The 25,294-nt window shown below is 41.2% G+C and overlaps 1 protein-coding gene across 5 annotated transcripts in view; it reads left to right on the top strand.

Annotated features, from left to right (window-relative positions):
* TENM2 (teneurin transmembrane protein 2) overlaps window positions 1–25,294 on the top strand; it is a 1,072,759-nt gene that overhangs the window by 735,439 nt on the left and 312,026 nt on the right. For all 5 annotated transcript variants that reach the window (XM_012560118.1, XM_004371224.1, XM_012560117.1 and 2 more), the window contains one exon: window positions 6,472–6,706. In XM_012560118.1, the coding sequence (XP_012415572.1) occupies window positions 6,472–6,706 (235 nt within the window). The remainder of the gene's footprint in view (window positions 1–6,471; window positions 6,707–25,294) is intronic.

Here is a 25,294-nt window from a genome sequence, read left to right as displayed (position 1 = left end):
TCCTTAGAGACCCTATGGGGCAGTTGTACTCTGTCCTGTAGGGTCACTGTGAGTCGCTATCGACTCAACGGCAACGGGTTTCTTACGTACCATGGATAGTGCTAGGCTTTTTATAGCTATATTCTCCTTTAATTCTGTTACTAACCATATGAGAAAAGTAAAATTATTATCCCATTTACAAATGAAGAAACAAATGAAGAAACAAAATGTAGTTTTCTGGTGGTCACATGGCTAGTAAATGGACAAGTAGGGATTCAAACCAGACAGCCGGCTTGGTCCTCTGCAATAAATTCCATCCTCCTTACTTCTAACCAGAGGCAATTATTGTTCTTGAAGATCCTCACCCCCTGATTCCCTCTGGCTCCCATTTCAAGGTCCCATTTCAACCGGATGTCCTGGTACCAGTTTTCATCTAGTGGAGACTGCCAATACCATCCCCACTTCTAGCATCCTTAAATTACTATCAAGATGTAACTTGCTCCAAAGAGGTAGTTCAGTAGAAGGCAGCAGTGAGTTTGTGGTTAATTTATTATCTCAGTGTCTGAGGGGGTTGAAATTTTTAAAGAACAACAATTGGCATACCATTTCCAGGAATGAGTGATTTATTCGCAGTTAGGCAAGCCCCTACTTTATTTTTTGTGTCCTATGTTTATCATCATTTTTAATCATCAGGAAAAAATTGGTGTAGACTATAAAGCAAGATAAGACTGTCTTACTTTGTCCCTGTTCCCCCACCCCCACTTTGGGCAAGAGTAGACCCAGCCTAAATGCCTCCTCCGGCTGTTTATTTAGGAAGAGTGCAACAACAATAGTCAATTATTAACAACTTACTTCCTTAGCCCCTAAGAAAATTCTTCCATTATAAGTTATTTAAAATGTGGGCATTTGTTCTTTGCACATGCTGTGGAGCAACTCCAGTCTAGTCAACACAGGAACTGATACTCCAAAGTTTTATAGCCTCCATATCTAACTAACTTCCAACAAAGAAGAATTGCTTTATTTTTTTTTTAAGACACTGCTGCCAACCAATTGGCATTTAGGAGGAACAGAATATGTGAATGGCATCTCTGTCAAGATAAAAAAAAAAAATTCTGGCATCAACTGTGTTAGTCATCTATTGCTGCTATAACAGAAATACCACAAGTGGATGCTTTAACAAAGAGAAGTTTATTCTCTCACAGTCTACTAGGCTACAAGTTCAAATTCAGGCTCCAGGAGAAGGCTTTCTCTCTCTGTCGGCTGTGGAGGAAGGTCCTTGTCATCAGTCTTCCCTTGGTCTGGGAGCATCTCAGCGCAGGAACCTCAGGTCCAAAGGATGTGCTCTGCTCCTGGTACTGCTTTCTTGGTGGTATGAGGTCCTCATGTGTCTCTGCTTGCTTCTCTCTTTTATATCTCAAAAGAGAGTGGCTTAAGACATTATCTAATCTTGTAGACCTCATCAGTATAACTGCCACTAATCCATCTTATTACATCATAGTGATAGAATTTACAACACACAGGGAAATCACATCAGATGATAAAAATGGTAGGCAATCATACAATACTGGGAATCATGACCTAGCCAAGTTGACAGATATTTCTGAGGGACACAATTCAATCCATGACACTAACTATGCCACAGCAAATCTGAAACTACAAAAGCATATAACATTCTATGGACACCCAATGGCCTTCATTCATTCCACAATTTTAATAACAGTTGACTTTTGCTTGCTAATAGCATACTTATTAGGTCAATACCATGTAACCATTTATGTTACATAGTTTTTCATGGTTAAATTGCATTATCATGCTATTTTGTATTTATGTAGTAGAAGAACCATTAATAATATGCACATTAAGTAAGCACAATAAATGTGTGGAACTAAGAGTGGACCTTAGGCCTCCTCCATCAAGATGAGTTATTCATTTCTGTTTCACTACAAATTGAAGACATCAGTTACCTTGGATAAGGGCTTTTCGTGTATTTTGGCCTCTTGGGGAGCAGTAAGACATGTTGTAGGCCATTGTTGGCGTTTTTGAAATAGAAAACCTTTACTTTTGGTAGTACATTGGATGACTTCAATGAAAACTGATAAATGCCAAATGTGCTTGTGATCATTAGTAGTAATAGAGATGTCCATTAGAGGTATCTCACCCAACATGCAAATTACTGGGATATCTCAGGTTAAACTTGTTATTGTTGTTAGCGGCCATTGAGTTAGCCCCATGCACAGTGGAATGAAATGCTGCCCAGTCATAGGCCAACCCCATGATTGATTGCAGATTGGACCATGTTGATCCACAGGATTTTCACTGGCTGATTTTCAGAAGGCGTTTCTTCCTCGTCCTTTTTAGTCTGAAAGCTCCACTGAAACCTGTTCAGCATCATAGCAACACGCAAGCCTCCACTGACAGATGGGTGGTGGCTGTGCATGCATTTTATTGGCCAGGAATAGAACCTGGGTCTCCTGCATGGAAGGCAAGAATTCAACCACTGAACCACCAATATCCTGTCAGGTTAAACTAGGAGTCAAAAACCCAAATGCCTACCAAATGGTAACATAAATGCATGCAGTCAGCCAGGTTAGTAGTATCACATGGAAGGTTAGAGTTGGTGGCAAACTAGAGAAACTCAACCCAACAACATTCAGCTCTTTCCAATTGTTGCCTTAAGAGAATAGAACTCAATATTTTGTTTTTTCAAGAGAAACCAATAATCTGGAACACTATATAGAATTTTGACTTCAAATTTTTGGTAATATTTACTTTTATTAACTTTTGCATTTTACTTAAGGAAGTCCTGTGAAGGTCTAACCAAATGCATTGCAGGCTGCTTTTGGCTGGGGGAGCTGCCAGGTGATGACTTCTGTCCTAGATACAGGAGGACTAGCCTTATCTCCCCTACTCAAATCTGGGCTCCTGAGAGCTAGAGTTATGTCTTGCAGATCTTTTTGTCCTCAAAAAGAACTGAGCAATCTTCTGTGCACAGGGTGTTTGGAAACTTGCCAGGCACCAGGTAGTATGTTTAGCACTTTACGTTCATCCTTCCTTTTTAAACTTTCACAACCTCAGTGGGTAGTGACTGCTGTTTTCACCGTTTGGCAGATGAGTAAGCTGAGAATTAAAGAAATGAGGTAGCCTGCCCAGGTTCCCATGGTTAAAAAGTGGCAGACCCAATCCGTGACCCCAGCTTTTTAGATTTATCTTCCAACCTCAGGCTAAATGTCCCTCATAGGTGCCCCCGCAGCACTCTGTATAGATCTGAGTGGTAGTATTTACCACTCTGTACTGTAATCATCCTTTCCTTGTATCTCCTGCACATCATTTTAAAATATGACTGTTGGATAGATAGATAAATGCGCAAATAGAATAATGTCACAGTGGAAATGAGCAAAGCTAATGAGAAGAACATCTTCCAATATTGAGGATGCTGGCTAATTTTTGTTGTTGTTGTTGTTATCAATAATTTGATTTATTTGCAAGGAAATAGCAGGTTGCTTATACGAGGTCAAGGTGAGTGGAGAATTAAGTATTCTTTCATCTCCTTCTACTCTTCCTTCCCCATCTCCCCCAAGAAGCTCTGTTGTTTTTAGCTGCAACGCCATATGTGACAGAGTAGAACTTCTCCATAGGGTTTTCTTTTCTGTAATCTTTACAGAAGCAGATCTCCAGGCCTCTTCACTGGGTGGGTTCAAACTGCCCACTTCAGTTGGTAGCTGAGTGTAGACTGTGGCACCCAGAAACCTTCATGAATCTTTAGGTCTTCTCTTTTGGAGAAAAGGAAAAAAAGAAAAAAAAATCTTGACCTCCCTTCCATTTTACTGGAAAACCTACAATCCACTTGACTTGGACCACAGCCTCCAAGTCGGCCCTTCTATGCCCTTCTCAACATCACCCTCTGAATATCATCAGCACAAAGGCATCTGTAGGAATTCTGCCCACATGTAACACAAATGGACAAAGAAGACCACCCAAGATGGAGTAGGCAAGGAAACCTAAGCTCAGGGTGAATAGACAGGAAACAGGAGGGTTGTGGTATCTCAGTTAGGGAATGCAATCCAACACACGGCCTCTTTGTACTTTGGGAGAATGTGTGGTCTAGAGAGCTGGGGGTGTGGATGGAAGGAGATGGAAAGTTAGGGCTTGGGGCTGGGGAGGGTGGGCTCTCACCATACACTGACTCACCTTGTCTTCCCAAGCCAAGTCTCATAATTACCTAAATAATGGGGAACAATGACACCGCTTGGAAGAAAATTAAGAGAGGGAGAAAGAAAGGCATGAAAATTCATTACCATGTGTGAGAGGCTTGGATGGCATCTCTAAAGGATCATTATTACATCATTTCACCTCCTTCCCCACCTCTTTCCATGAATACGAGACAGACAAATGCTAAGTAACTATGTAATAATACATTGCTAGACAGACAACAATGCCAGCAAATATAATAGCCTGCTACAGCTATGAAACTCCCCCCAAAGATATATTTAAAATGTCACTGATGCATAATGTCAAATACGAATTACAGGTTCATTTGGAGGACGTGATTTAAAATCTATACAACACTACAGTGCCATTTGCCACTGGGGTTTTGTTTTAGTTGTCTTTTTCTAAACATCCAACCACAACAACAAAAAGATCCCCTGGGTACTTTCTGCCCAGAGATGCAAACTTTGAGGAACCAGTTTTATTACTGTTTTTCCTTCTTGTTTTTATTGGTCACAATGCTCTCCAAACCTAGTATCTTGCTGACATGTTGTCTTTCCCTAGGAATGTTTCTGCAGGCTTCGCGGGAACCCTAGAATGTAGATTACACCTTTTGGAGATGTAGCTCGGCCACATAAGGAGACAAGTAGTTGAAATTTGTGTCGAATTGCTTGTTTAAATGACTTGAGCCAACATCTTAAAGCCAGGACAGCAGGGGCTGAGGATTTTAAAAGTTGGCAGGGGCCAAAATGACAAGGCACAGCAGTTACCTGGTGAGCTGCCAACCCCGACTGGAGCCTTCAAAAAATAAACTTTCTCAAAGGACACAAATTAAAAGTCATGTTTCAGCAGCCATTAAAACCAAATTATAGGCTTACATTGCTCGTGAACTACTTTCATTTTCACTACGCTTGAAATATTTCACATCTCAGACTTTGAATCGGTTACTAGGAAAACCCTGTGTGGAGTTGTCACCTATGGTGATTTTGACAAGGGGATATTTGCAGAGGTGTAGTTTTCCTTTGTGAGTTTTTCCCTGCCAGGAGAGAGAATTTCTATATTAGAAAACAGGACACCATTTGGAGTAAGGGTCATGGTTTGAAAACATCAGCCTTAACCTTCTCCAGAGACTGAATCCTCGTGCCTCATCTCTCAGAGGAGAAGTCAGAAGCCTGCTGAGCTGAGCGGGGTCACAGGTGTGTCTTGTTGGAAATTTCAGTAAATGATCATTTAAATGAATGATAACTTAAAAAATTAAATATACATGTATATACACACACACGGGTATGTTTTGAGATAGTTGTCAACATTTAAAAACTCCAGAAATTTTAAATAAAACTCCAGATCTTCAGCTTTCCTAGAAGGACTAGAACACATGGCTGCCTTGACCCTCCCTCATTCCCACATGACCACAGGTGCTAGAAGGAAGTGATGGCTGCTACCCACCCTCTCCAATTTGCCTCAGTCCACAAATGACCTACTTCACGTTCCTTCCTGGTCCCTACAAGTATTTAAATTTGTTCCCCCTGACATAAATGGGTGTTGGCGGTTCAGTGGTAGAATTTTTCAGCTTCCATGCAGGAGACTTGGGTTCCATTCCCAGCCAATGCAACTCATGCACAGCCGCCGGTCCCCCCACCCACCCCCCATCTGTAAGGTTTGTGTGTTGCTGTGAAGCTGAACAGGTTTCAGCAGAGCTTCCAGACTAAGATGGACTAGGAAGAAAAGCCTGGCCATTTACTTCTGAAAATGAACAGATGAAAACCCTATGAATCACAGAAGTCCGATCCTATTGTACATGGGGTCACCATGAGTCGGGAGCCAAATCAATGGCAGCTAACAACAACCACTGACTTAGAGTATACCATATTCCTATTACCTGTAGAAAGACTAAATATGTTTAAAGGATGTGTACAGTGTACTGGTTTACTGGGAAATGGAATAGGGACTTGTTTCGTAACAGTGATCAGTCTCAAACATCATCTTACTTTCATTGCCTTATTAATATGAATCAAATAATTCCACTGGTCACCCCCAACAGCCTGGTTTTACTAACTTAGTTTCTCGTATTCTTCATTTGATGCTTACAGATAAATGAGAATTAAAGTCTATTATGCACCTGTAGCTCACTCTGGATGCTTTATGCTGCTTGTCTGTCTCTAGTTTGCAGCTTTCAGCAGTTGTCAGCAGAGAAACTAGTTCTCAACTCTGCTCTGCAGGTTTCCAGAGTGTCTGAGACTGTGATCCACGGACCCTGATGGCTGTTTCTTTTTCTTCGTTTTCCAGGTCCTCCAAACCACCACAGCCAATCTACTCTGAGGCCTCCTCTCCCACCACCTCACAACCACACATTGTCCCATCACCACTCCTCTGCCAACTCCCTCAACAGGAATTCTCTGACCAATCGGCGAAGTCAGATCCACGCCCCGGCTCCTGCGCCCAACGACCTGGCAACCACTCCGGAGTCTGTTCAGCTGCAGGACAGCTGGGTGCTAAATAGCAACGTGCCACTAGAGACTCGGTAAGTCCCCGGGTCTTTCTAGTAAATCCCCATGGTCAACACATGCCTGTCATCTTACCTCAGAGCCACCTACATATAGCTGCTGGGTGGCTTAGAGTTCTAACGGGGGAGACAGTCTTGGCATAAATAATGCCACAAGCTTTACCACCTCCTTGTGCCCTGGGTAGTTTGACCCTGGACAGCAGGTTGATAGGTATGTCTTTGTTCACATGTGTCTCCTTTTAAAGCTTGTTCACTGTCTTAGGCAGCTTTTGTGTACCCAACTAATAGAATTAGCATAACATATTTTTACTCAAAGGCTCATGGGAAACATGCTTATAAGGGTATATTGACTGAAAGCGGCTAATAAATTATGCATTTGGCCTTTCTTGAAGTAATAAATGAAGACTCATTTGAAATTAAGTGTTTGGGGAGACCTTGAGAAACAATCCCTGATTCCAGACTGACAGAAGTATAATTTTAATTTATATTTCATCCAACATGCAGTCTCACTTTAATCCCTCCTATACACACGAACAGCTTGATGCCTGTGGGGCAAACAATAATGGACAAAACCAAACAAGAGAAGAGGTGCAGCACTTACGTTAGAAAGGAAGAGTTTCAAAAGGCCCTCCAGGTCTGGGTTTGTTTTGTTGAGCCTTTGCTTCTGTCCTTTTTTCACCTTCAGCTTCTCATCTTCCAAAACCATGCACACCGTAATGACCTGAAGGGCGGGCCCGTCGGTCATAGCATGGCGAGTCGGAGAGTAATTGACAGCGAAGGCTGTGTGTGGGTTGGCCAGATATTGAAAACGGCCTTGTTGCTCCATCCCTAGACATTTTCATGGTGTGTGTGCTCCAATTGCTACTGTTCCTTTGTTCACAAGCACCATGGAGACTAAATAGACAGAGGAGCTAATTCATATCGCCCCTTCAAAAGTTCTCAAATAGTTTTTAAACTTTAATAACTTAGGTTTGAGGAAAGACGGAAATAATCTGTGATCTTTCTAGTAACTTTCCAGTGAATTTCCTGCACATACATCCCTGCAAACAATTTTGAAAGCCATAGCATTTGGTGTGATTTCTAATCCATATTTTTTATAACCAAACCAAATCCAAACCCATTAGTGTCGAGTGAATTCCTAGGCTCTTAGCTGGGATCTTAGCTTACAAGGACTGCTCCCAGGAAAGGGATGAAGGCAAACAGGGAGAAGTGCGAGAACTCTAACAAGGGTACCTTACCAAACCAAAACCAAACTCGCTGCGGTGGGATAGATTCCGACTCATACCAACCCTTAGTGACCCTATAGGCTAGAGTAGAACTGCCCCCATAGGGTTTCCAAGAGCAGCTGGTGGATTTGAACTGCCGACCTTTTGGTTAGCAGCTGAGCTCTGAACCACTGCGCCACCAAGTCTCCTTTTTTATAACACCTCAAACATTAATATACCATTGTCACTAAAATCCTTCCAAATTTTAATAAATTTTATTTTCTGATAATTATAGGTTATTTTTAACTATGCCTACAATCTTAATCTCTAAAGCTTAAAACATATAAAATCAATAAGAATAGATATGCATATAATATATATATTTAATAATCTATACTGATATAGTAACCCACTAATAAACAACTTTGCTGAAAAGTTTCCAGGCCAAAAGCTGACTGGTCCACCAGGCTTGATTCAGGAATGACAAGGATATTGTTGAGGTTCATGGTGGTTTTAAAGACTGGATAACATTTCCTATCTTTTTCCTCCCCATATTTACCAACTTCCATAGAGTTTGTCAGGCACTAGTCAGCATATCTTTACACTCACAGACTACTGTTTCAAAAATAGCTTCTGATATAAAGGTTACACAAAGTGGACTAGGTGGAGGAGGTGGTGGAAGAAAGAAGAAGGGGAAGGGTAGTAGTCATTGTAGCAAAAGGAAGAGATGGAAAGAAGAGGACCAAGATTACCATTGCCAACAAGTTTTTATTGGGCATTTTGTATATGCCAGGCATCAATGCTTTATATGCATTATCTCAGGCAAGCCTGAAAGCAACCCAATGAGGTAGAAAGGAACTATTATTACCACTCTTTTAAAGATGAAGAAACTAGCTGTAGAGTGGAGAAATAACTTGCAAGAGGTCTAGGGCTTCAGGAAGCTGGTAAATTATGAGTCACATTGGGTGGAACTCTGGTGATTGCTGTCCAGAAAAGAAGGTATGGAAATGTCTGATGGGTGATGAACTCACATCACAAAGCTATATTTATTGACCTAGTTACTACATTTACATGGCAAAATCCATCAGAGTGTCTGTTCCTCACAAGAAGTCTCCCTTGGCGATAAGAATATGTACACCACATAAACCTATCTCCCAAATCCCAGCTTCTTGTGTAATCAATTGTTTTTCCAGCAGATGTATTTATTGAACAATCATTTCTAATAAACTCTCCCCTTGACAAGGGTCTGGTAGAGAGGTCCAACAAAACCAAGCAGATCACAGTTCTGTTTTCCTGAAGAAAGCTCTCCCAGAACTTGCTTTCTGATCTGTGAAGTCCTTCTGTAGAGCCCTTGGATATCTGGCATTTCTCCAAGGATTAGGGTTTCTGAGTGATAGTTTTGGAAGAGACAAGTTAAAGACAAAACCTGAAGGTCAGATAGGACTTCCAAAACCTTAAAGCCTATCAGAAGAAAAAAACAAGAGATAAGCCAAGGATTAGGGGTATAAAGACCTTTGAGATGAGGCTATTAGAAGAGGTCAAGCACAGGGCGCAGAAGTCAGCAGACGTATGAAACTCCATCCACAGAACTGAGTACATAGGACTTGGATGTACAGCTGGTCATTTGGGAAAACTTCAACAGTAGTCAATAGAATTGTCGAGCTTTATTTTTCCCTTTTAAATGTTATTCATTAAGTCTCTAATTATCTAATATTTACTGAGTTCCTAGTATATGCTAAGCGCTATGTTAGATACTGGGGAGATAATGATTAATACATGTCTCCTGCCCTTAAAACTTGGACAATTTAAAAAAGGAAATGGTCACATAAACACAACATATATAATAATGGAGGTGTAAAAGTTACAGTGATTGCAAAGTGGAAGAAGGAAGAAGTCTTCCAGGATAGTCAGGAAAAGTTTTACAACTGAGAGGATGCTTGAGCTGGGTTTTGAAGAGTGAATAGGAGTTCACCTAGTAAAAAAGTGGAGTAAAATCAAAGATTATAACATTTTTTTTTCCATTCTGCGCTGTTTTTTTCATACAGTATTGGCAACTGAGGACCCTGGTTGGCGCAAACGGTTTGCTCTCAGCTACTAACCAAAAGGTTGGCAGTTCAGATTCACCCAGCGACACCATGGCAGAAAGGCCTGGTGATGTACTTCTGTAAGATTACAGTCATTGAAAACCATATGGAGTGCAGTTCTACTATGAAACACTCAGGGTTGCGATGAGTCAGAACTGACTCAGCAGTAACAAGTTTGGTTTGGTTTTTATTGCCAACTGGGAACTGAACTATTCATTCAAATGCTGAAATAGTGTGAGTTTTTGGAGTCATTCTCTTACCCACAAGTAGAGTGTCAAGATGAGAGCCCTTCTTTTTAGGGGCATGATGCCATGATAGGATTCCTGTCTGTAGTATCAAATAAGAATTGGTTAATCACATCCAAGAGAGAGAACCATTGAAGGCAAGACATTCTGGTGACTGGTCATTATGTAGTCAACAATTTTGAAAATGCAGTGGAAATTTACAAACAGTTTCACGACATCTACTCTCATTAATACAGACTTCTGGGTATGATGGAAGAATTTCATAACTCTGGAAGGTGATGAGCAGGCATTCTGCCACCCCCAGAAATTCTAAGCCAAGTCCACTGTGTTTCTTTAGGTTGGTGGGGAGCAGAGCCCTTGACTCTCTGCATTGCTATTTGTTGTTCCCATCAGTCTTAATGCGGCATGTTAGGTCTTCACTGAACTGTGCTTTTCCCTTTTTTTTTTTTCTGTGACAAGTAGAATTGAAAGTGCTGATTAAGGAGGCAGAGCCAGAAAATAGGACTGCACAAATTTGGAATTTAACACCAGACAAAAAGCCGTACAGGAAAAGTTCCGTATCAATGTTAGTCATCTAAAAGAACATATACATTTCTAATACCTAAAGCATTCAATTCATGTATACACCATACTTTAATCCAAGAAAAACCAAGCATGGGGCAGAGGAAATAAACGCATGCAGTCTATACAGTTTTTCCCAAATAAGTGTTTAACAAAATTACTCTACCAGCCAGCTTCCTTCCTTGCCGCTTATCCACAGAAGGTCTTGGAACAAAGTCCACTTGCAATTCTTGGTTGACATCACCTAGCTAGTCCTTCGTCTGCTGAGAGCAACAAGGTCGGGAATCTTCCTGGCCAGCTGCTTCTTTGGGAGTTTCTGAAGTCAGCTTCCCTTGTCTAAAATAGTAGAAAATAACTCTCTGATGGAACCTAACTCTCCTTCCTTTGTACATTTTGCTGAAGCAAGCTTTTCTCTCCAAGTCTACGCAGGCAGCAGGTCACTAAAGAGAATCCCTATGCAGGACAAAACTTCCCTCTGAGTTTACTTTTGCCCTGAAATACCAGTAGCTCTAATTTTAGTCCTCAAGATCCTCAAGCTACAAACAAGTTTGCAAGTTGGAAAAAAAAAAATGGTATCCATTATTCATTCAACATATGTCTGTGAGAACCTACCAGGCGCCAGGCACTGAGAATTCAGCAGTGACGAAGAAAAACAAAGTCCTGCCCTTACGGAGATTCTAGGCTGGATGTAGACAGATGATGAACAATAATTACACAAATGCTCTGTGACAGCAAATGTGGTGAGTGCCATGCGAGGTATCACAGAGAAGGCAGGCCCATGAGAAACTCACATTTAAGCTGAGACCAAAGGATGAGTAGCTGGTAATTGGCTTAAAGAGTGTTTCTGGTGGCAAAAACAATGATCCACTGGGCGAAAGAAACACTAAGATGTCAGGAAGAGAAAGCAAGCTAGAAAGGTAGGTGAGGGCAGGCAAGGCCAAGGCTTTGGGCTATGTTAAAAATTTTGGATTATATCCCAAGACCAAAGAAAATTCACTGAAGCATTTTAAGCTGAAGAGTAAAATAACAAGAGATAGTTTTGCTTTGTTTTTGATTAGGATAGCTGCCATGTAGTGAATGGAATGGTGGATGGGGTGGAAGGTATAGCAAGACTAAAGGTCCCAGTTTGGAAGCTATAGTAGTAGTTGAGAGGAAAGATGATGTAGCTTTGAATAGGGTGGTGGTACTGACCATGCATAGCTATGAGGTATATTTTGAAGGTAGAATCAGCAAAAATTAATGATTGCTAGGATGTGGAGGGAGCCCTGGTGGTGCAGTGGTTAAGAGCTTGGCTGCTAACCAAAATGTTGGCAGTTCGAATCCACCAGCCACTGCCCTATGGGGCAGTTCTGCTCTGTCCTACAGGGTCGCTATGAGTCACAATCGACTCAACGACAATAGGTTGGTTTTTTGGGGAGCTTAGGACATGGAGAGGGAGTCCCTGGGTGGCACAAATGATTAACATGCTCAGCTGCTAACCAAAAGGTTGGAGGTTCAAGTCCACCCAGAGACACCTCAGAAGAAAGGCCTGGTGATCTACTTCCAAAAAGTCAGCCATTGAAAACGCTATGAAGCACAGTTCTGCTCTGACACACACGGGGTCACCATAAGCCAGAATTGACTCAAAGGCATCTGGTTTAGAAAGTGGAGATAAGAATAAAAAGCTGTCAGTATGACAACAAATTTTCTAACGTAGGAGGCTGGGGGGATAGTGATGCGATTTACTGAAGAAGGAACAGATTTGACGGCAGAAAATACAAGTGCCATTCTGGACATGTTAAATCTATGATACAACAAGAGAATTAAGTGTAGCTGTATTGGCAACCTTATTTTGATTCTAAAATAATACATGTGACAGAAAAGTTATCTACTTACAAATAAAAGCATATTGAATATATCCACTGCTCTCAGCTGAAAAATATCTCTCCAGCAATTTTGGTGAATTTAACAGCTATTCTACATGATAATATAGGTCTATGAATAACAATTTTTCTTTATCAAATACTTTCTGGTTAGTACTGCGCTTTACATACAAGATCCCATCTTATCCCTTTATGTGTTCTGTTAGACATATGTTACAATAGCCATCTTAAAGGAAGAAGAAAATGTGACTCAGGGAGATTAAGTAATTTACACATAACTGTTAGTAAATGGCAGAGCTGGATTTGAACCTGGGTCTACCAGACTCAGAATCCCATGTTCTTAACCACCACAGGATAGTGCTTTTGTTGTTCTTAGCTGCTGTGGAGTCAGCCCCTGACTCATGGCCACCCCACGCACTATGAACCAAAACACTGCCCAGTCTAACACTATCTTCATCATCATTTGCAGAGTGGACCATTGTGATCCATAGGGTTTTCATCGGCTGATTTTAGGAAGTAGATCACCAGGCCTTTCTTCCTAGTCCATCTCAATCTAGAAGCTCTGCTGAAACCTGTTCAGCAACTTAGCAACACTCAAGCCTCTAATGACAGATGGGTGATGGCTGTGCATGAGGTGCGTTGGCTGGGAATCAAAACCCAGGTCTCCAGCAAGGAAGAATTCTACCATTGAACCTCCAATACCTCAAAAAAAAAAAAAAAAATTTTCTTTTTTTCTTTAGTGATTTTAGGACTAGGAAAAAAAAAAAAAAAAGTCCGTGTTTATCCTGATGGCAAATAAATTAATTTGCCCAGGCCATGGAAATTGTGAAGTCAATATATTAAAAGTGACATAAGGCAAGAAATCATTTATGTAATGAATTCCAGCCTGTTACCAGACACAGACTTAGTCATTGTCAAAATCATCAGCCAGGCAAGATGTAAGGGAGTCTTTGTTGCAGCTCTGTGAGATCGGAGGCAACCCAGGGTTGGTAAATCTGAGGCCTCACTGCTCCGTGATAGTGGCAGCATGCGATATGCGTGAGCTGATTTACGGAGGTTTAATGCTCGGTGTATTATCAAATGTGAGAGCAATTTGACACTGCAGAAATAAGAAGTACTGTGACCTTTTTAACTCCGTGATTTGTAGATATTTTATCTTCCAAACTGGGCTTTGCCAAATTGGTAGGAGCAAACGAAACAGCTACGGGTTCCCTCGTACATTGTTTGACCTTTGAACGTCACTCTTAGAATCCCTAGGTGGCACAAGCAGTTAACCAACTTGGCTGATAACCAAAAGATTGGAAGTTTGGTTCCACCCGGAGACACCTCGGAAGAAAGGCCTGGTGATCTACTTCCAAAATAGCAACCATTGAAAACCCTGTGGAGCACAGTTCTCCTCTGACACACATGAGGTTGCCGTGAGTTGAAATTGACTCAAGGCAACTGGTTGGTTTGTTTTTAGCTTTGGTTGTTCCTATGGGGAGGAGCCCATTGTTGTGCTCTGATAAAGGACTGCAAATGGTGAGCCTGAGAGGGGTACCGAAGAAATCTATTTTTGGTGTCAAGTTTTAGGAAACACACTTTTTTTCTTCGAGATAAAGTGAGCTCAGTCTAATTTAGATTCTTTTTTGGTAGTGGATATTAGGGAATGGAAACGTAAGACATTTACTAAATAAGGTTTTCACAGAGAAGCAACAAAATTGTAGACTATTCCAAACTTGTTCTCAGATTGATTTTTCTACCTAAGGATTAATTTTCTGACAGGATCACTGACAAGCTTGATCTTGAGAATGTGAAACCAAGGTAACCTGTTTTCTTTTCTTTTCTTTCTTTATTTTTTTTAGCATATTGGAAGGAGGTTTAAAACTAGAAATCATTCTGGGTGAATCACTTTTCAAATGCATTGAAGTACTTTTCAAATCAATAGACAGCTTGATTTCTTCATATTGCAAAACATTATGCCCCCTCTAAATTCTCATCAGAGGCAACATGGAAATTAATGAGACCTTTAGGTTAGCCTTTCAAGCTCAGACTTATTTTATAGCTTTACCTTGCCTTTTTGACACCATGGTCCCGCCTGGCCACCAGCAGCATTTCACATTGCAGTGCACTTTAATTTTGCAGTTTTCTTAGTCTTCCTTGGAAACTGGCAGCTTATTAATCTCAATAACTGAGCTGCTCAATAGGCAAGCTCACCAATGAGAAACCAGGCTATGTCTTTTTTTTTTCTTCTTGGCAGATGGAGACCGGAGTTGGTTGTTAGATGGAGGCAAGGGGGCGAGAATGGCAGAGAAAAAGCCAGTGAGGAGGGGCACCTAGCACCACACTCCCTGACAGTTGGCAGGGACATAGAGAGAGCCCAGTCTAAACCACTACTCGGCAATTTATGGCTTGCGGTGTTAAACACACTCAAACCCATTAATAAGAAAATAAATAAAGTGTGGTAGCACATGTGCAAACTGCAAGGCACATTAAGAAGAAACAAGAATTACGTTTTATTCAGGATCACTCCTGCCTGCGCTTGGGATGATCTGGGAACTTGAAAGCAACCATGAAGGTGGAGGTACCAAAGGAGAATCTATCCTTTTTAAATTTGGCCTTCTCTGTAAAATTAATAACCTGCTAAATTTATTAAGGCGTTGGGGACTTGAACTTCTTCCTTGCAAGTTACCACATCTAAGCCTTTAGGTAGAAAGAACTTTTAAAAAATCCATCCCCCAGCAACCTGTACTGTGGGGACCCAACTACTGATCAAGGCCACCTCGTGGTCGTGCTTCGTAAGCACGGGACTCTGCCCTGAGTCCGTGTAGATGTTGAAGACTTTTGGGTTAAGTCACAGCTGAAAAAAAGCCAAATATTTCCATCTCTGTCTTTGCTCTTTCACCCATTCAGCTAATATCAACTGTCATTCCCTTGGGGCATTTCCTAAAGTCTTCCCAGTGGACAGGGAGAGACTTGATGAAGTGCCAGTCCTTTTCTAATTCTGGCTCCCAGTGATCCTTTTCTTTTCACAGAAGCCAGATAAGGTGTCCATGGTTCTCCCAGGCAGGGGAAGTAGGCTCTGCAACTCTTCTGAGGTTCCTTAGATTTATTAGTCTTAGCCTTGCTTGCTTTTGTGAATTGGGATCTTGTGTCCCAGAATTGCAATCCCTCACAAGGTACTTAGCCAGCCTGCTCAACTGGCGCTGCATCCTTTAGGTTACAGGGGGGTGTTTAAGAAACTTTCCTTGCATAGCTTTTTTCCCTTCCAAGCTCTCCCCCCTCCCCCACCCCAAAACAATTTGGGACTCTTCTGTGAGTCTTGTTTGAAGATATTCATTTTTAGAGGTCATAGCAATGCTAACACAAAGGGTCATCCTCAACATCGTGTATTTTTAAATCCTCTGTAGAATCATTTTTTTGCTCAGAGTAACTGTTTGAGGAGTCAGCAAATGCCCCCGATTTCTATGATCAGTATTTTAACTGTGTGTGCATTATATTTAAAAAGAGAATGAATAAAGATTCTTTTCCATTGACCAATTTGTTAGAGCTTCAATTGGGTACAAGCATCCGCAGCAGTCCATTTCTCAACAATTAGTCTTCATGTAAAGATGTTGCACACCAGTGATATGATGATTAAAAGCTTATTTTTTAAATTATTTGAACCAATGGATTATAAATCCTGCACTCATGGGAGGGTGGAAAATGTTGCTCTTCTTGCAGTGCTGTGTGCCTAGATAAGAATTTCAAATGGAAAGCTTAACCTTAGTGACTTTTTAATCTTTCATCAACCCAGATCCTCTCTACTGTACTTGGGAACATGGGATAAGAAGGCATAAGGGGATATTAGGCCCATTTAAGCCCTTGGTGGCACTCTTGGGAAATCCACCCACCCTTATCCCCACCCTAGGAATAGGAGGATGCTGTGTACATGTGTGCTATTGTAGATGTTCTTGTAGTTAGCTTAAACCAGTTGCCATTGAGTTGATTCCAACTCATGGAGACTCCATGTGTATCAGAGTAGAACTGTGCTCCATATGGTTTTCAATGGCTGATTTTTGAGAAGTAGATCACCAGGACTTTCTTTGGAGACACCTCTGGGTGGACTCAAACCTCAAATCTTTTGGTTAGCAGCCAAGCACGTTAACCATTTGCGCCACCCAGGGATCCTGTACTCAGTTTAGGGCTCCAGTTTTTACATGTGTTAGCATCCTACACTAGTGTCTTATTCCTAGGATAGAGATTAGTGTCCTACAAACAGAGCCCTGGTGGTGCAGTGGTTAAGGACTTGGCTGCTAACCAAAAGGTCGGCAGTTTGAATCCAGTAGCCACTCCTTGAAAGCCCTATGGGGCAGTTCTACTCTGTCCTATAGGGTCTCTATGAGTCGGAATCGACTTGATGGGAATGGGTTTTTGTGTCCTACAGCCATATGCCAAGGGCAGAGAACTGCAAAGACATCTTTTCCAGCTTCTCAGCCTCAGAGTCCATGTGAGAAGATGTTATAGATTGAATTGTGTCTCCCTAAAATATATGTTGAAGTCCTAATCCCTGTACCGGTGAATGTGACCTTGTGTGAGGAACTAGGGGTCTTTCTTTGCAAGTGTTATCGGTTAAATTAACAAAGTAGGGTGGACCCTAATCTCAGTCCCTTCTGAGTGGTATTTTATAAAAAAGAAGGAGAGACGTGGAAACCGAATGACACACACAGGGCAAGACAGATGTGAGCATCTGTCTATAACCCAAGCAGTGCCAAGAAACACCTTGGACTACCAGAAACCAAAAGAGACAAGGATGGATCTCCCCTAGAGCCCACACAGAGAGAGAATAGCCTTGCCAACATCCTGAGTTTGGATGTCCAGCCTCCAGAACGGTGAGCAAACAAGTTTCTGTTCTTTCAAGCCACCCACTTTGTGGTATTTTGTTATGGCCGCCATAAGAGACTAAGACAGAAGGAGAAATGTGGTCATACTGAAAATCTTTTTACTTTCCTGAAACCACTGAACAATCTTTTTGGTTTTGGTTTTTAAACTCAATCATCTCTTAATTGCCTACCTGTGCCAAGTATCGTGCTAGGCACTTTACGTTATGTTATCTTGGCTAATCTTCACAGAAGCCCTGTGAAATAGGCATTATTGTCCCCTTTTCATATATCAGGAAGGTGAAACTTGGAAAAATGAAGTCTGGAACAGAAGAAGGATTCTAGCAGAGACGGATTCACATACTGAATCCAAGGCATTAGGAGTCTGTTTCTCAGTTTTACTTTTCTCTGTTTTCTGGTATCATCTTTAAGCAATTCTCCTTTGGTGATGTCCTTATGGGAACTACAGGTGGTATGCTCACTACTTAGAAGCCTAACAGAAAATCTCTTCTTTATATATCAGCAACACTCCCCTGATTGAGTCTCAGTGAACCCTACTAAAGTCATATGCCCACAACTAACCAATCCCTGAGGCCTGGATCAAGTGCTTAGTAGGGCCTGATCTTGGGGGAAGAGGGGAGATGTCCCATGACCAAACAATGCTGCTATCCAGTCATGATGACCCTATGTGTCTCAGAGTAGAACTGTGCTCCATAGGGTTTTCAATAGCTGATTTTTCAAAAGTAGATCACCAGGCCTTTCTTCTGAGGTGCCACTGGGCTGACTCAAACCACCAACCTTTTGGTTAGCAGTCGAGCATATTAACCATTGGCACCACCCAAAACCAAAAACCAAACCAGTTGCCATTAAGTCAATTCTGACTCATGGCTACCCCATGTGTTTCAGAGTAGAACTACTCCATAGGGTTTTCATGACTGTGACCTTTCAGAAGCAGATTATCAGGCCTTTCTTCCGAAGCACCTCTGGGTGGGTTGGAACTGCCAACCTTTTGGTCAGCAGCTAAGCACGTTAACCATTCACACCACCCAGCAACTCCAAAGAGGAGACCATAAAATGGAGGCCTAGCAAGTAAAAACCACAGGAGCCTCTCAACCAACTCAGTCAAGTACAATGCTAGTTTGCCACCACCTAGGTGCCTTCTCTTGCTGCCTGATTATAGTGATTCTCTTCTCTGGGCACATATAGACCTGGTAATAGGGGAACATTTCAGGGCATAGGATTATCCCATTTACCTGGGCACAGAGGGGCTTTACAGCTGATTCCAGTATGAAGTAGAAGGAATAAGTTCCACTGACTAGCTCCCATCCCCTTCTGGTTCATCACCCTCTTTGGTTCACTTCTCAAATGTCCCACGACGCTACCTTTGAGTTCACTATGGCCACTTAATGCGGTTTAACTTTTATTAGTCTCCTGATGTCTCTTTTAAACTATCATCTTCTTTCCTGCAAAACTGCTTGGATTCCACATTTTCTAATTAAAACATGCTCACTTATTGTCTTACTAACCAGTGCTCCTTACGAGGGTTCATGATGAGAAAGTTAACTGAAAACATTTCGATGCAGTTCCCTCCTCCTGGATATGGCTGGGGATGCTGTTCTATCTTTAGAAGGTTGAATTGCTTTGGAGAATTTTTGGGTTTGCTTTTTAATAGAACCATGAATGGGAAACATTTAACTCCATGCTTTAAGCTCATAATATTCTTTGCAATGCATTTTATCCGCTTTGTGGTGGAAGACTTGGATAGGACATTTTGCAAGGGTCAGTCAGCTTCATGATGGGCTATAATGTAAGTAACATCAAAACAGTTCTATATTTAATTCGATGAAACTTTTGTCTTAAAATACAGCATGTCTCAATGTCAATAATTATGTCCTTCATGATTTAAACTCTTGTGAATTAAGTTGATATTACTGGAAGTAGTAAGGTTCAGTGTAGTAGTGGGGAAAAGTTAGCATACATACATTTAAACCTACCTAGAACCTCAACATAAAGATATATGTGGCATCTTTATATTGAGGTGAGTGTGAGTACAAGATAGGAAGGACATATTCAGTATGTGTCTGGATACACTCTTGTTTTCTGAGTTTTTGCCATTGTTTGCCTCATCTTGGGAAATATGAAAACAAGGTCCTCGTATTCTGTCTATAATGTACATCTTCAAATTCACAATATTGTTCAGTTTGGGAAAAGGAGAGAAGTGTTACCTTCTGTACAGAGCAAGAGCAGAAGGACTATTTCAGAGAGAGAGAGAATAAAAGGTCTGATGATGTATGTATCATTCTTTGCATACTTATATGATTATATTCAAAAGTCATATTCCTGGAAGTGGAATAGCTAGATCAAAGGGTATGTATAATGTGCATTTTGAATTTTGATAGATCTGCTTACCTCCATATCCTCTCTTCTGGGAGGGTGGCCCCTTGATTCTGATCACTACATCAGAAGGCAGACCAGGAGAAGGATTCAAGGTCATTGTAATTTGGGTTGTCTAAAAGTGAGCCCTGATAATTTAAGAAAAGAACACTTCATTTGGCAACACAGAGGCAGAATTTTCAAACTTGAACCCGCATAAGATCACATTGTGTAGTCAACCCAATGTCTTTATTTGACGGATGAAGAGAGTGAGGTCTAGAGACTTCCATGACTTGCCGAAGGCCTCCTACTCACATTTGAATGTCAAGGCTGGGCTAGAAGGCAGATCCCTCTGGCCCTGGCATTCCCTACCACCCTCACTATTTCCTGCATGATTACGGCATTTTGGTGCCTATTTATCTTGCACAAAAATCTTTATCTCCTTTTTTTCTGTAACAGAAAGTTCAAGAATTTAAGGCAAAGAATTAGACTACATATTGCAACAGATTTTGTCTTTTCAGTTATTTTATTGCAAAAATAATATATTTTCTTGGTAAAAATATTCAACAATTAGAAGTATAGAAGTTGGGAAAGTATTATTCCCTGTCCCTCCATTTTAATTTTCGAGGAAAACCTGCTTGCAGGTTTATTATTTTAGCCTTTCAGAAATGTTTATGGATGTCTGGGTCTGGTTTTTTTTTTAAGTTTAATGTAAATGGAATTATATTATACATACCATTTGGCAACTGCCTTTTTCAATTTAATGAGATATTGTGGAACTCCTTCCAGGTAATTTCACATAGACCTACCTCATTCTTTTTTAAAGTCTGCATAGTATTCCGTAATGCCGTAATTTATTTACCCAATCTCTTCTTGATGGACATTTAGATAGCTGTCAGATTTTTGCTGTTACAAATACAACTGCAATGAAGAGCCTTGTATATGTATCTTTCTTTGCATACTTACATGATTATATTCCAAAGTCAAATTCCTGGAAGTGGAATTGCTAGATCAAAGGGTATCTATAATGTGCATTTTGAATTTTGATAGTTTCTGCCAAATTATACACATTTCAATTTGAATGTTATGATCTCTCTTCATTCTTCTTTCTTTAATGGCCTGAATTTCCTTTATAGGTTTAAAATCAGAGCCCTGAAGTTTGTGGTGCTGGATTTTAGACATAAAATTGAGAGAAACTTTTTTTTTCAAGGGATAGTGTACTAAGCAGTACTTGAATACCCTAGAAGCATCAACGCCCCTTTCTAATCTGCCGGCCTAGTGTAGAAAGAGGCATGTCCAAGGGGGAAAGTCTGACTCACTTGCTTCCCTTGATTCTAGCTGTAGGACCCTGTCTCTTTATTCCCAAACTGTACTGCAGTGTGGCCTACGTGAGTCAAGACACCTAACCTCGCGCTGTCTTTTGTTTTCTAATTTATAATTTGGCAATGTTTAGATTTGCCTCTACTCCCTGTCTACCTTGCCTCCATCTACCTAATGGGGATATTATAAGAATGTCTAAGATGACTTAGTCAAGTTTCTGAATTCCCAAGAGAAATGCCTAGTATAGCAGTATTATTGTTCTAACTATTACAGGAGAGCATTATGATCAAGAGTTTGAAAATCTGGCAAGGAAGAAGCCTTTTTTTGTGAAATAAATATGTGAGGGCTGTGTCAATAAGAGGCCCTCAGGCCAATCTTACATAGTTTATTTATCTGAAGTTCAGATTTTATGCTAAATAAGGATTTTTGTGTTTCCCACCTCCTGTTGGTAATCCCATTACTAGCCTATGTGCATAGGACTTCAGCTTAATTCAGCCAGCATTTGCAGAGGTCCTATTAGGTGCTGGGCATCAAGCAAGGCACTGAGGGTGGGAATGAAAGAGACATGGCCCTGGTCCTCTGGAAATTACAGTCAAATGGGAGCAAGGCATTGAGCAGATAATTTATATTAATATAGAAGGTTGTAAGGTAAACATAAGTTCAGGGGACTATATGGGAGCACGGGGTGATGAGGAACACTCACACCAACCTGCATTCAAGGAAGTCTTGCTGGTGGGAATGGGCCTGAGACCCACCTTGATGAAAGAATGACAGCTACCCAGTCAAAAGGTCAGTCCAGGCAGCGGCAAGGGAATAATAAAAGGCCCAGAAAAGCAAGGGTGTGTAAGCATTCTGGATCAACTGGAGTAAAAGTGGAGGCCCAGGGCAGGGATACCTTCCAGCCCAGGCCAAGCACCCTGCAGTTCATTCTGTGTGGGATGAGGAGCCCTTAAAGAGCTTTACACAGAGGCATGTTGTGGTCAGATTTGCAATGAGGAGGAATGGCCTTTGCTGACACTGCAGAAAGGCAGAAACCAAAGTGCACTGCAGTTAACCTATGAAGTTCATATGGACGGAAGGAAGGAAGGAAGGGAGGGAGGGAAGGAAGGTAGGAAGAAGGGGAGGGAAGAAGGAAGGAGAAAGGGAGGAAGAAAGGCAGGGAGGGAGGGAGGGAGGAAGGAAGGAAGAAGGAATTTTTTTAAAGATATGTATATGTATCTTTATATATCAGCCTTTATTGGGCCCAATTCAGTGTCAAGTATGTGCTGAACCCCTCAGCTAATCCATCCAATATCCCCATGAAATGCTTTCAGTTGTGTTCACCATTTTTGTTATGAGGAAACTGAGGTTCAATGCTATTAAGTCACTTGCCTGAGGCTGCATGGGCTGCAGGAGGGCAGTCAGGCCCTGAGGCCCATATACTGCCAACAGGTTAACCTCTAACTACTGCCCTGTCCAGCCTGCTATTATAAGCAGGTGCTGCCCCACCCTGACCCTGACCGTGACCTTGCTCCTTCCTCATCTCCATCCATTCTTCCCTTCCTCCTCCTCGCTCCCTCACATAAATGCAGAGGTGGCTTTGCTTTTCATGTACCCACCTAACCTCTTATAAAGCAAAACCTGAGCACAGGAAGAGACCCCTATTCAAGTGCAAGCCTTTGAGATGCCTGCAAAAGGCAGCTTCGCCCACCAAACTCTTGTTTAGGTTTTGTTTAATTCTGCCACTTGCAAAGAAAATGCCTGAAGGCGGGCACCTGCCTTTCAGTCTAACATGCCACCTCACTGTCAGGCAGTTTTCAATTTGTCCTGCCTCGGCATGTCCAACTGCATCTTCGTCAAGACTTCCAAGATGGCAGTGACAAGCTTTGCAGGTACTTAAGGCAAACATGCATGACAGTTTTTCCTTGACACTTGCATCTTTAAAAAGCCTCACCCGGAGCCCTAGGAAACCCGGCATTTAAGAAACCAGGAGCATTCCAAGGAAGCCGAGCTTTCAGAGCCTACTTCCATGGGACTTGTTTTGTGACAGGGATGCTGCAGGATCTGGTTGAGGGTATATGCAGTGTCATGGCGATATTTACGTGTGGATGCTAAATGATGGTTGCCTTTTTTAATGGCATTTTCTGACAACTGAAATGTATGGATGTGTTCTGTGCATTGTCAGTGGGTATGTGGCTGGCCTACAAACACACTTAAATGGCACACTTCTGCAAAAGCATTAATTTCTGTGTATCCAACAGATATATGCAGGCAGGCAAACGTGTCACAGGGGTTGCTATAAAGCTTAATTAATATCCCTGAAGAGCTCTGATATCATTTCATGAAGAGTGCTAAATAAGAAGAAAATATTGCACCTATGGATATTACACATATAAAGAAACGTGGGTAAATATGCAGATAGGTGTTCGTATATTTGCTCCTGCCTCAAAGGGGCTGATGTAAATTCAAATGGGAAAATAAATGGTGTGAAAGATACCGTCTTTTATTTGAGGGTTAAACAAAGCAACAGTGTCCCAAACTTAAATGCTAGAAAGCTCTACACTTTGGTGTTAAAGAAACAAATCTATGATATGCAAAAATTGAGTGACGCTTATCTTTTGTTTTCTTCCTCCTCTGCCAGTCCCTAAATCTAGGATTGTTCTGATGATTTAGCAATTGTTGATAGCTATGCAAGATTTCAGGCAAATCAATTTGATTTCCTACTAGGCCTTGAAGAAATCCCATAAAATGCCTAACTCGTCTCCTATCATTTTTATAGCATAGAGCTTCCTTTCTTCCTCTACCCAGCAAAAGGTCTTGAGCACGTACAAAAATCTAAGAAATAACCATTGTTGGGTTTTTTGTTTGTTTCGTTTTGTTGTGTTTGCTTTTCGTTTCTTTCATTTTTTTTAATGTATTTAGTGTAATCATACAGAAATAGAGGGAAATGAATTAAAATTTCATTTCTCAAAGTTGTGCTCCATGGAACACCCATTTTAAGACTGAAAAGAGGGGTATTTATCATTTTGCTTACTTTTTTGACTGTGTAAGTTTTATACCCACATATACATGTATGCCAAGGAGACCTGGGGACACAATGGCCAAGCACTCAGCTGCTAACCAAAATGTCAACAGTTCAAATCAACCAGCGGCTCTGCTGGAAAAAAGACCTGGCGATCTGCTACTGTAAAGATTATAGCCTAGGAAGCCCTATGGGGCAGTTCTACTCTGTCCTATAGGGTCACTATCAGCTGGAATCAACTCACCAGCACACAACAACATACATGTATGCATGTATGCATGCATGTATACATGTATGTGGTCAAATAATGAAATGATAAGTATTATATAAAGTGTACCAGGATATTTGGGGTATTTAAGATATTAAAGGCTTGTGCAGACTTGCAGTAATCACCATAATTTTATTTACCCCAGTATTTCCCAAATATCATGGAATCCTTTCTTTACCTAAAGCTCTTAATATACAAATATCCTTGTGATCCAAAGAGCACACCTTGAGATTTTCTTACAACTCAGATCCTCTCAGGTCTCATGGCAGAAGCAGGAAACCTATAACTTCTCCTAATCCTTGAGAAGGAGCTTGTCATTTTGCTTTCTAAGATAAACCATAATTTTTCTCTCAGCCTATACTCTTGAAATTCAGCAATGCCCACATTCATTCACCAGGTTCTGCAATATTTGGGCCTGGTGAATACATACTGCTTATAATACAGTATTAAGAATATTTGCTAACAAAATCTTTTTATAAAAATGCCATGGATAGATAGATTTCCTAGAATGTAAACCTGTCTACCACCAAAAAAAAAAAAAAAAAAAAAAAAAAAGTTGTCATTGAGTCCATTCTGACTCATAGCACCCCCATGTGTGTCAGAGTAGAATTGTGCTCCATAGGGTTTTGTTTTTTTTTTAAGAAGCCCTGCTGGCGCAGTGGTTCAGTGCTTGACTGCTAACTGCAAGGTTAACAGTTCAAAAGCACCAGCCACCCCATGGGAGAAAGATGTGGCGATCTGCTCCCTTAAAGATTATAGCCTAGGAAACCCTATGGGGCAGGTCTACTCTGTCTTACAGGGTCACTATGAGTCTGAATTGACTTGACTGTAATGGGTAGGGTTTTTAAT

Source organism: Trichechus manatus, unplaced genomic scaffold (assembly GCF_000243295.1).
Source record: "Trichechus manatus latirostris isolate Lorelei unplaced genomic scaffold, TriManLat1.0 scaffold00011, whole genome shotgun sequence".
Taxonomy (NCBI): Eukaryota; Metazoa; Chordata; class Mammalia; order Sirenia; family Trichechidae; genus Trichechus; species Trichechus manatus.
The sequence above is the reverse complement of the archived record's forward strand: the minus strand, read 5'-3'. Positions and strand labels throughout refer to the sequence as shown.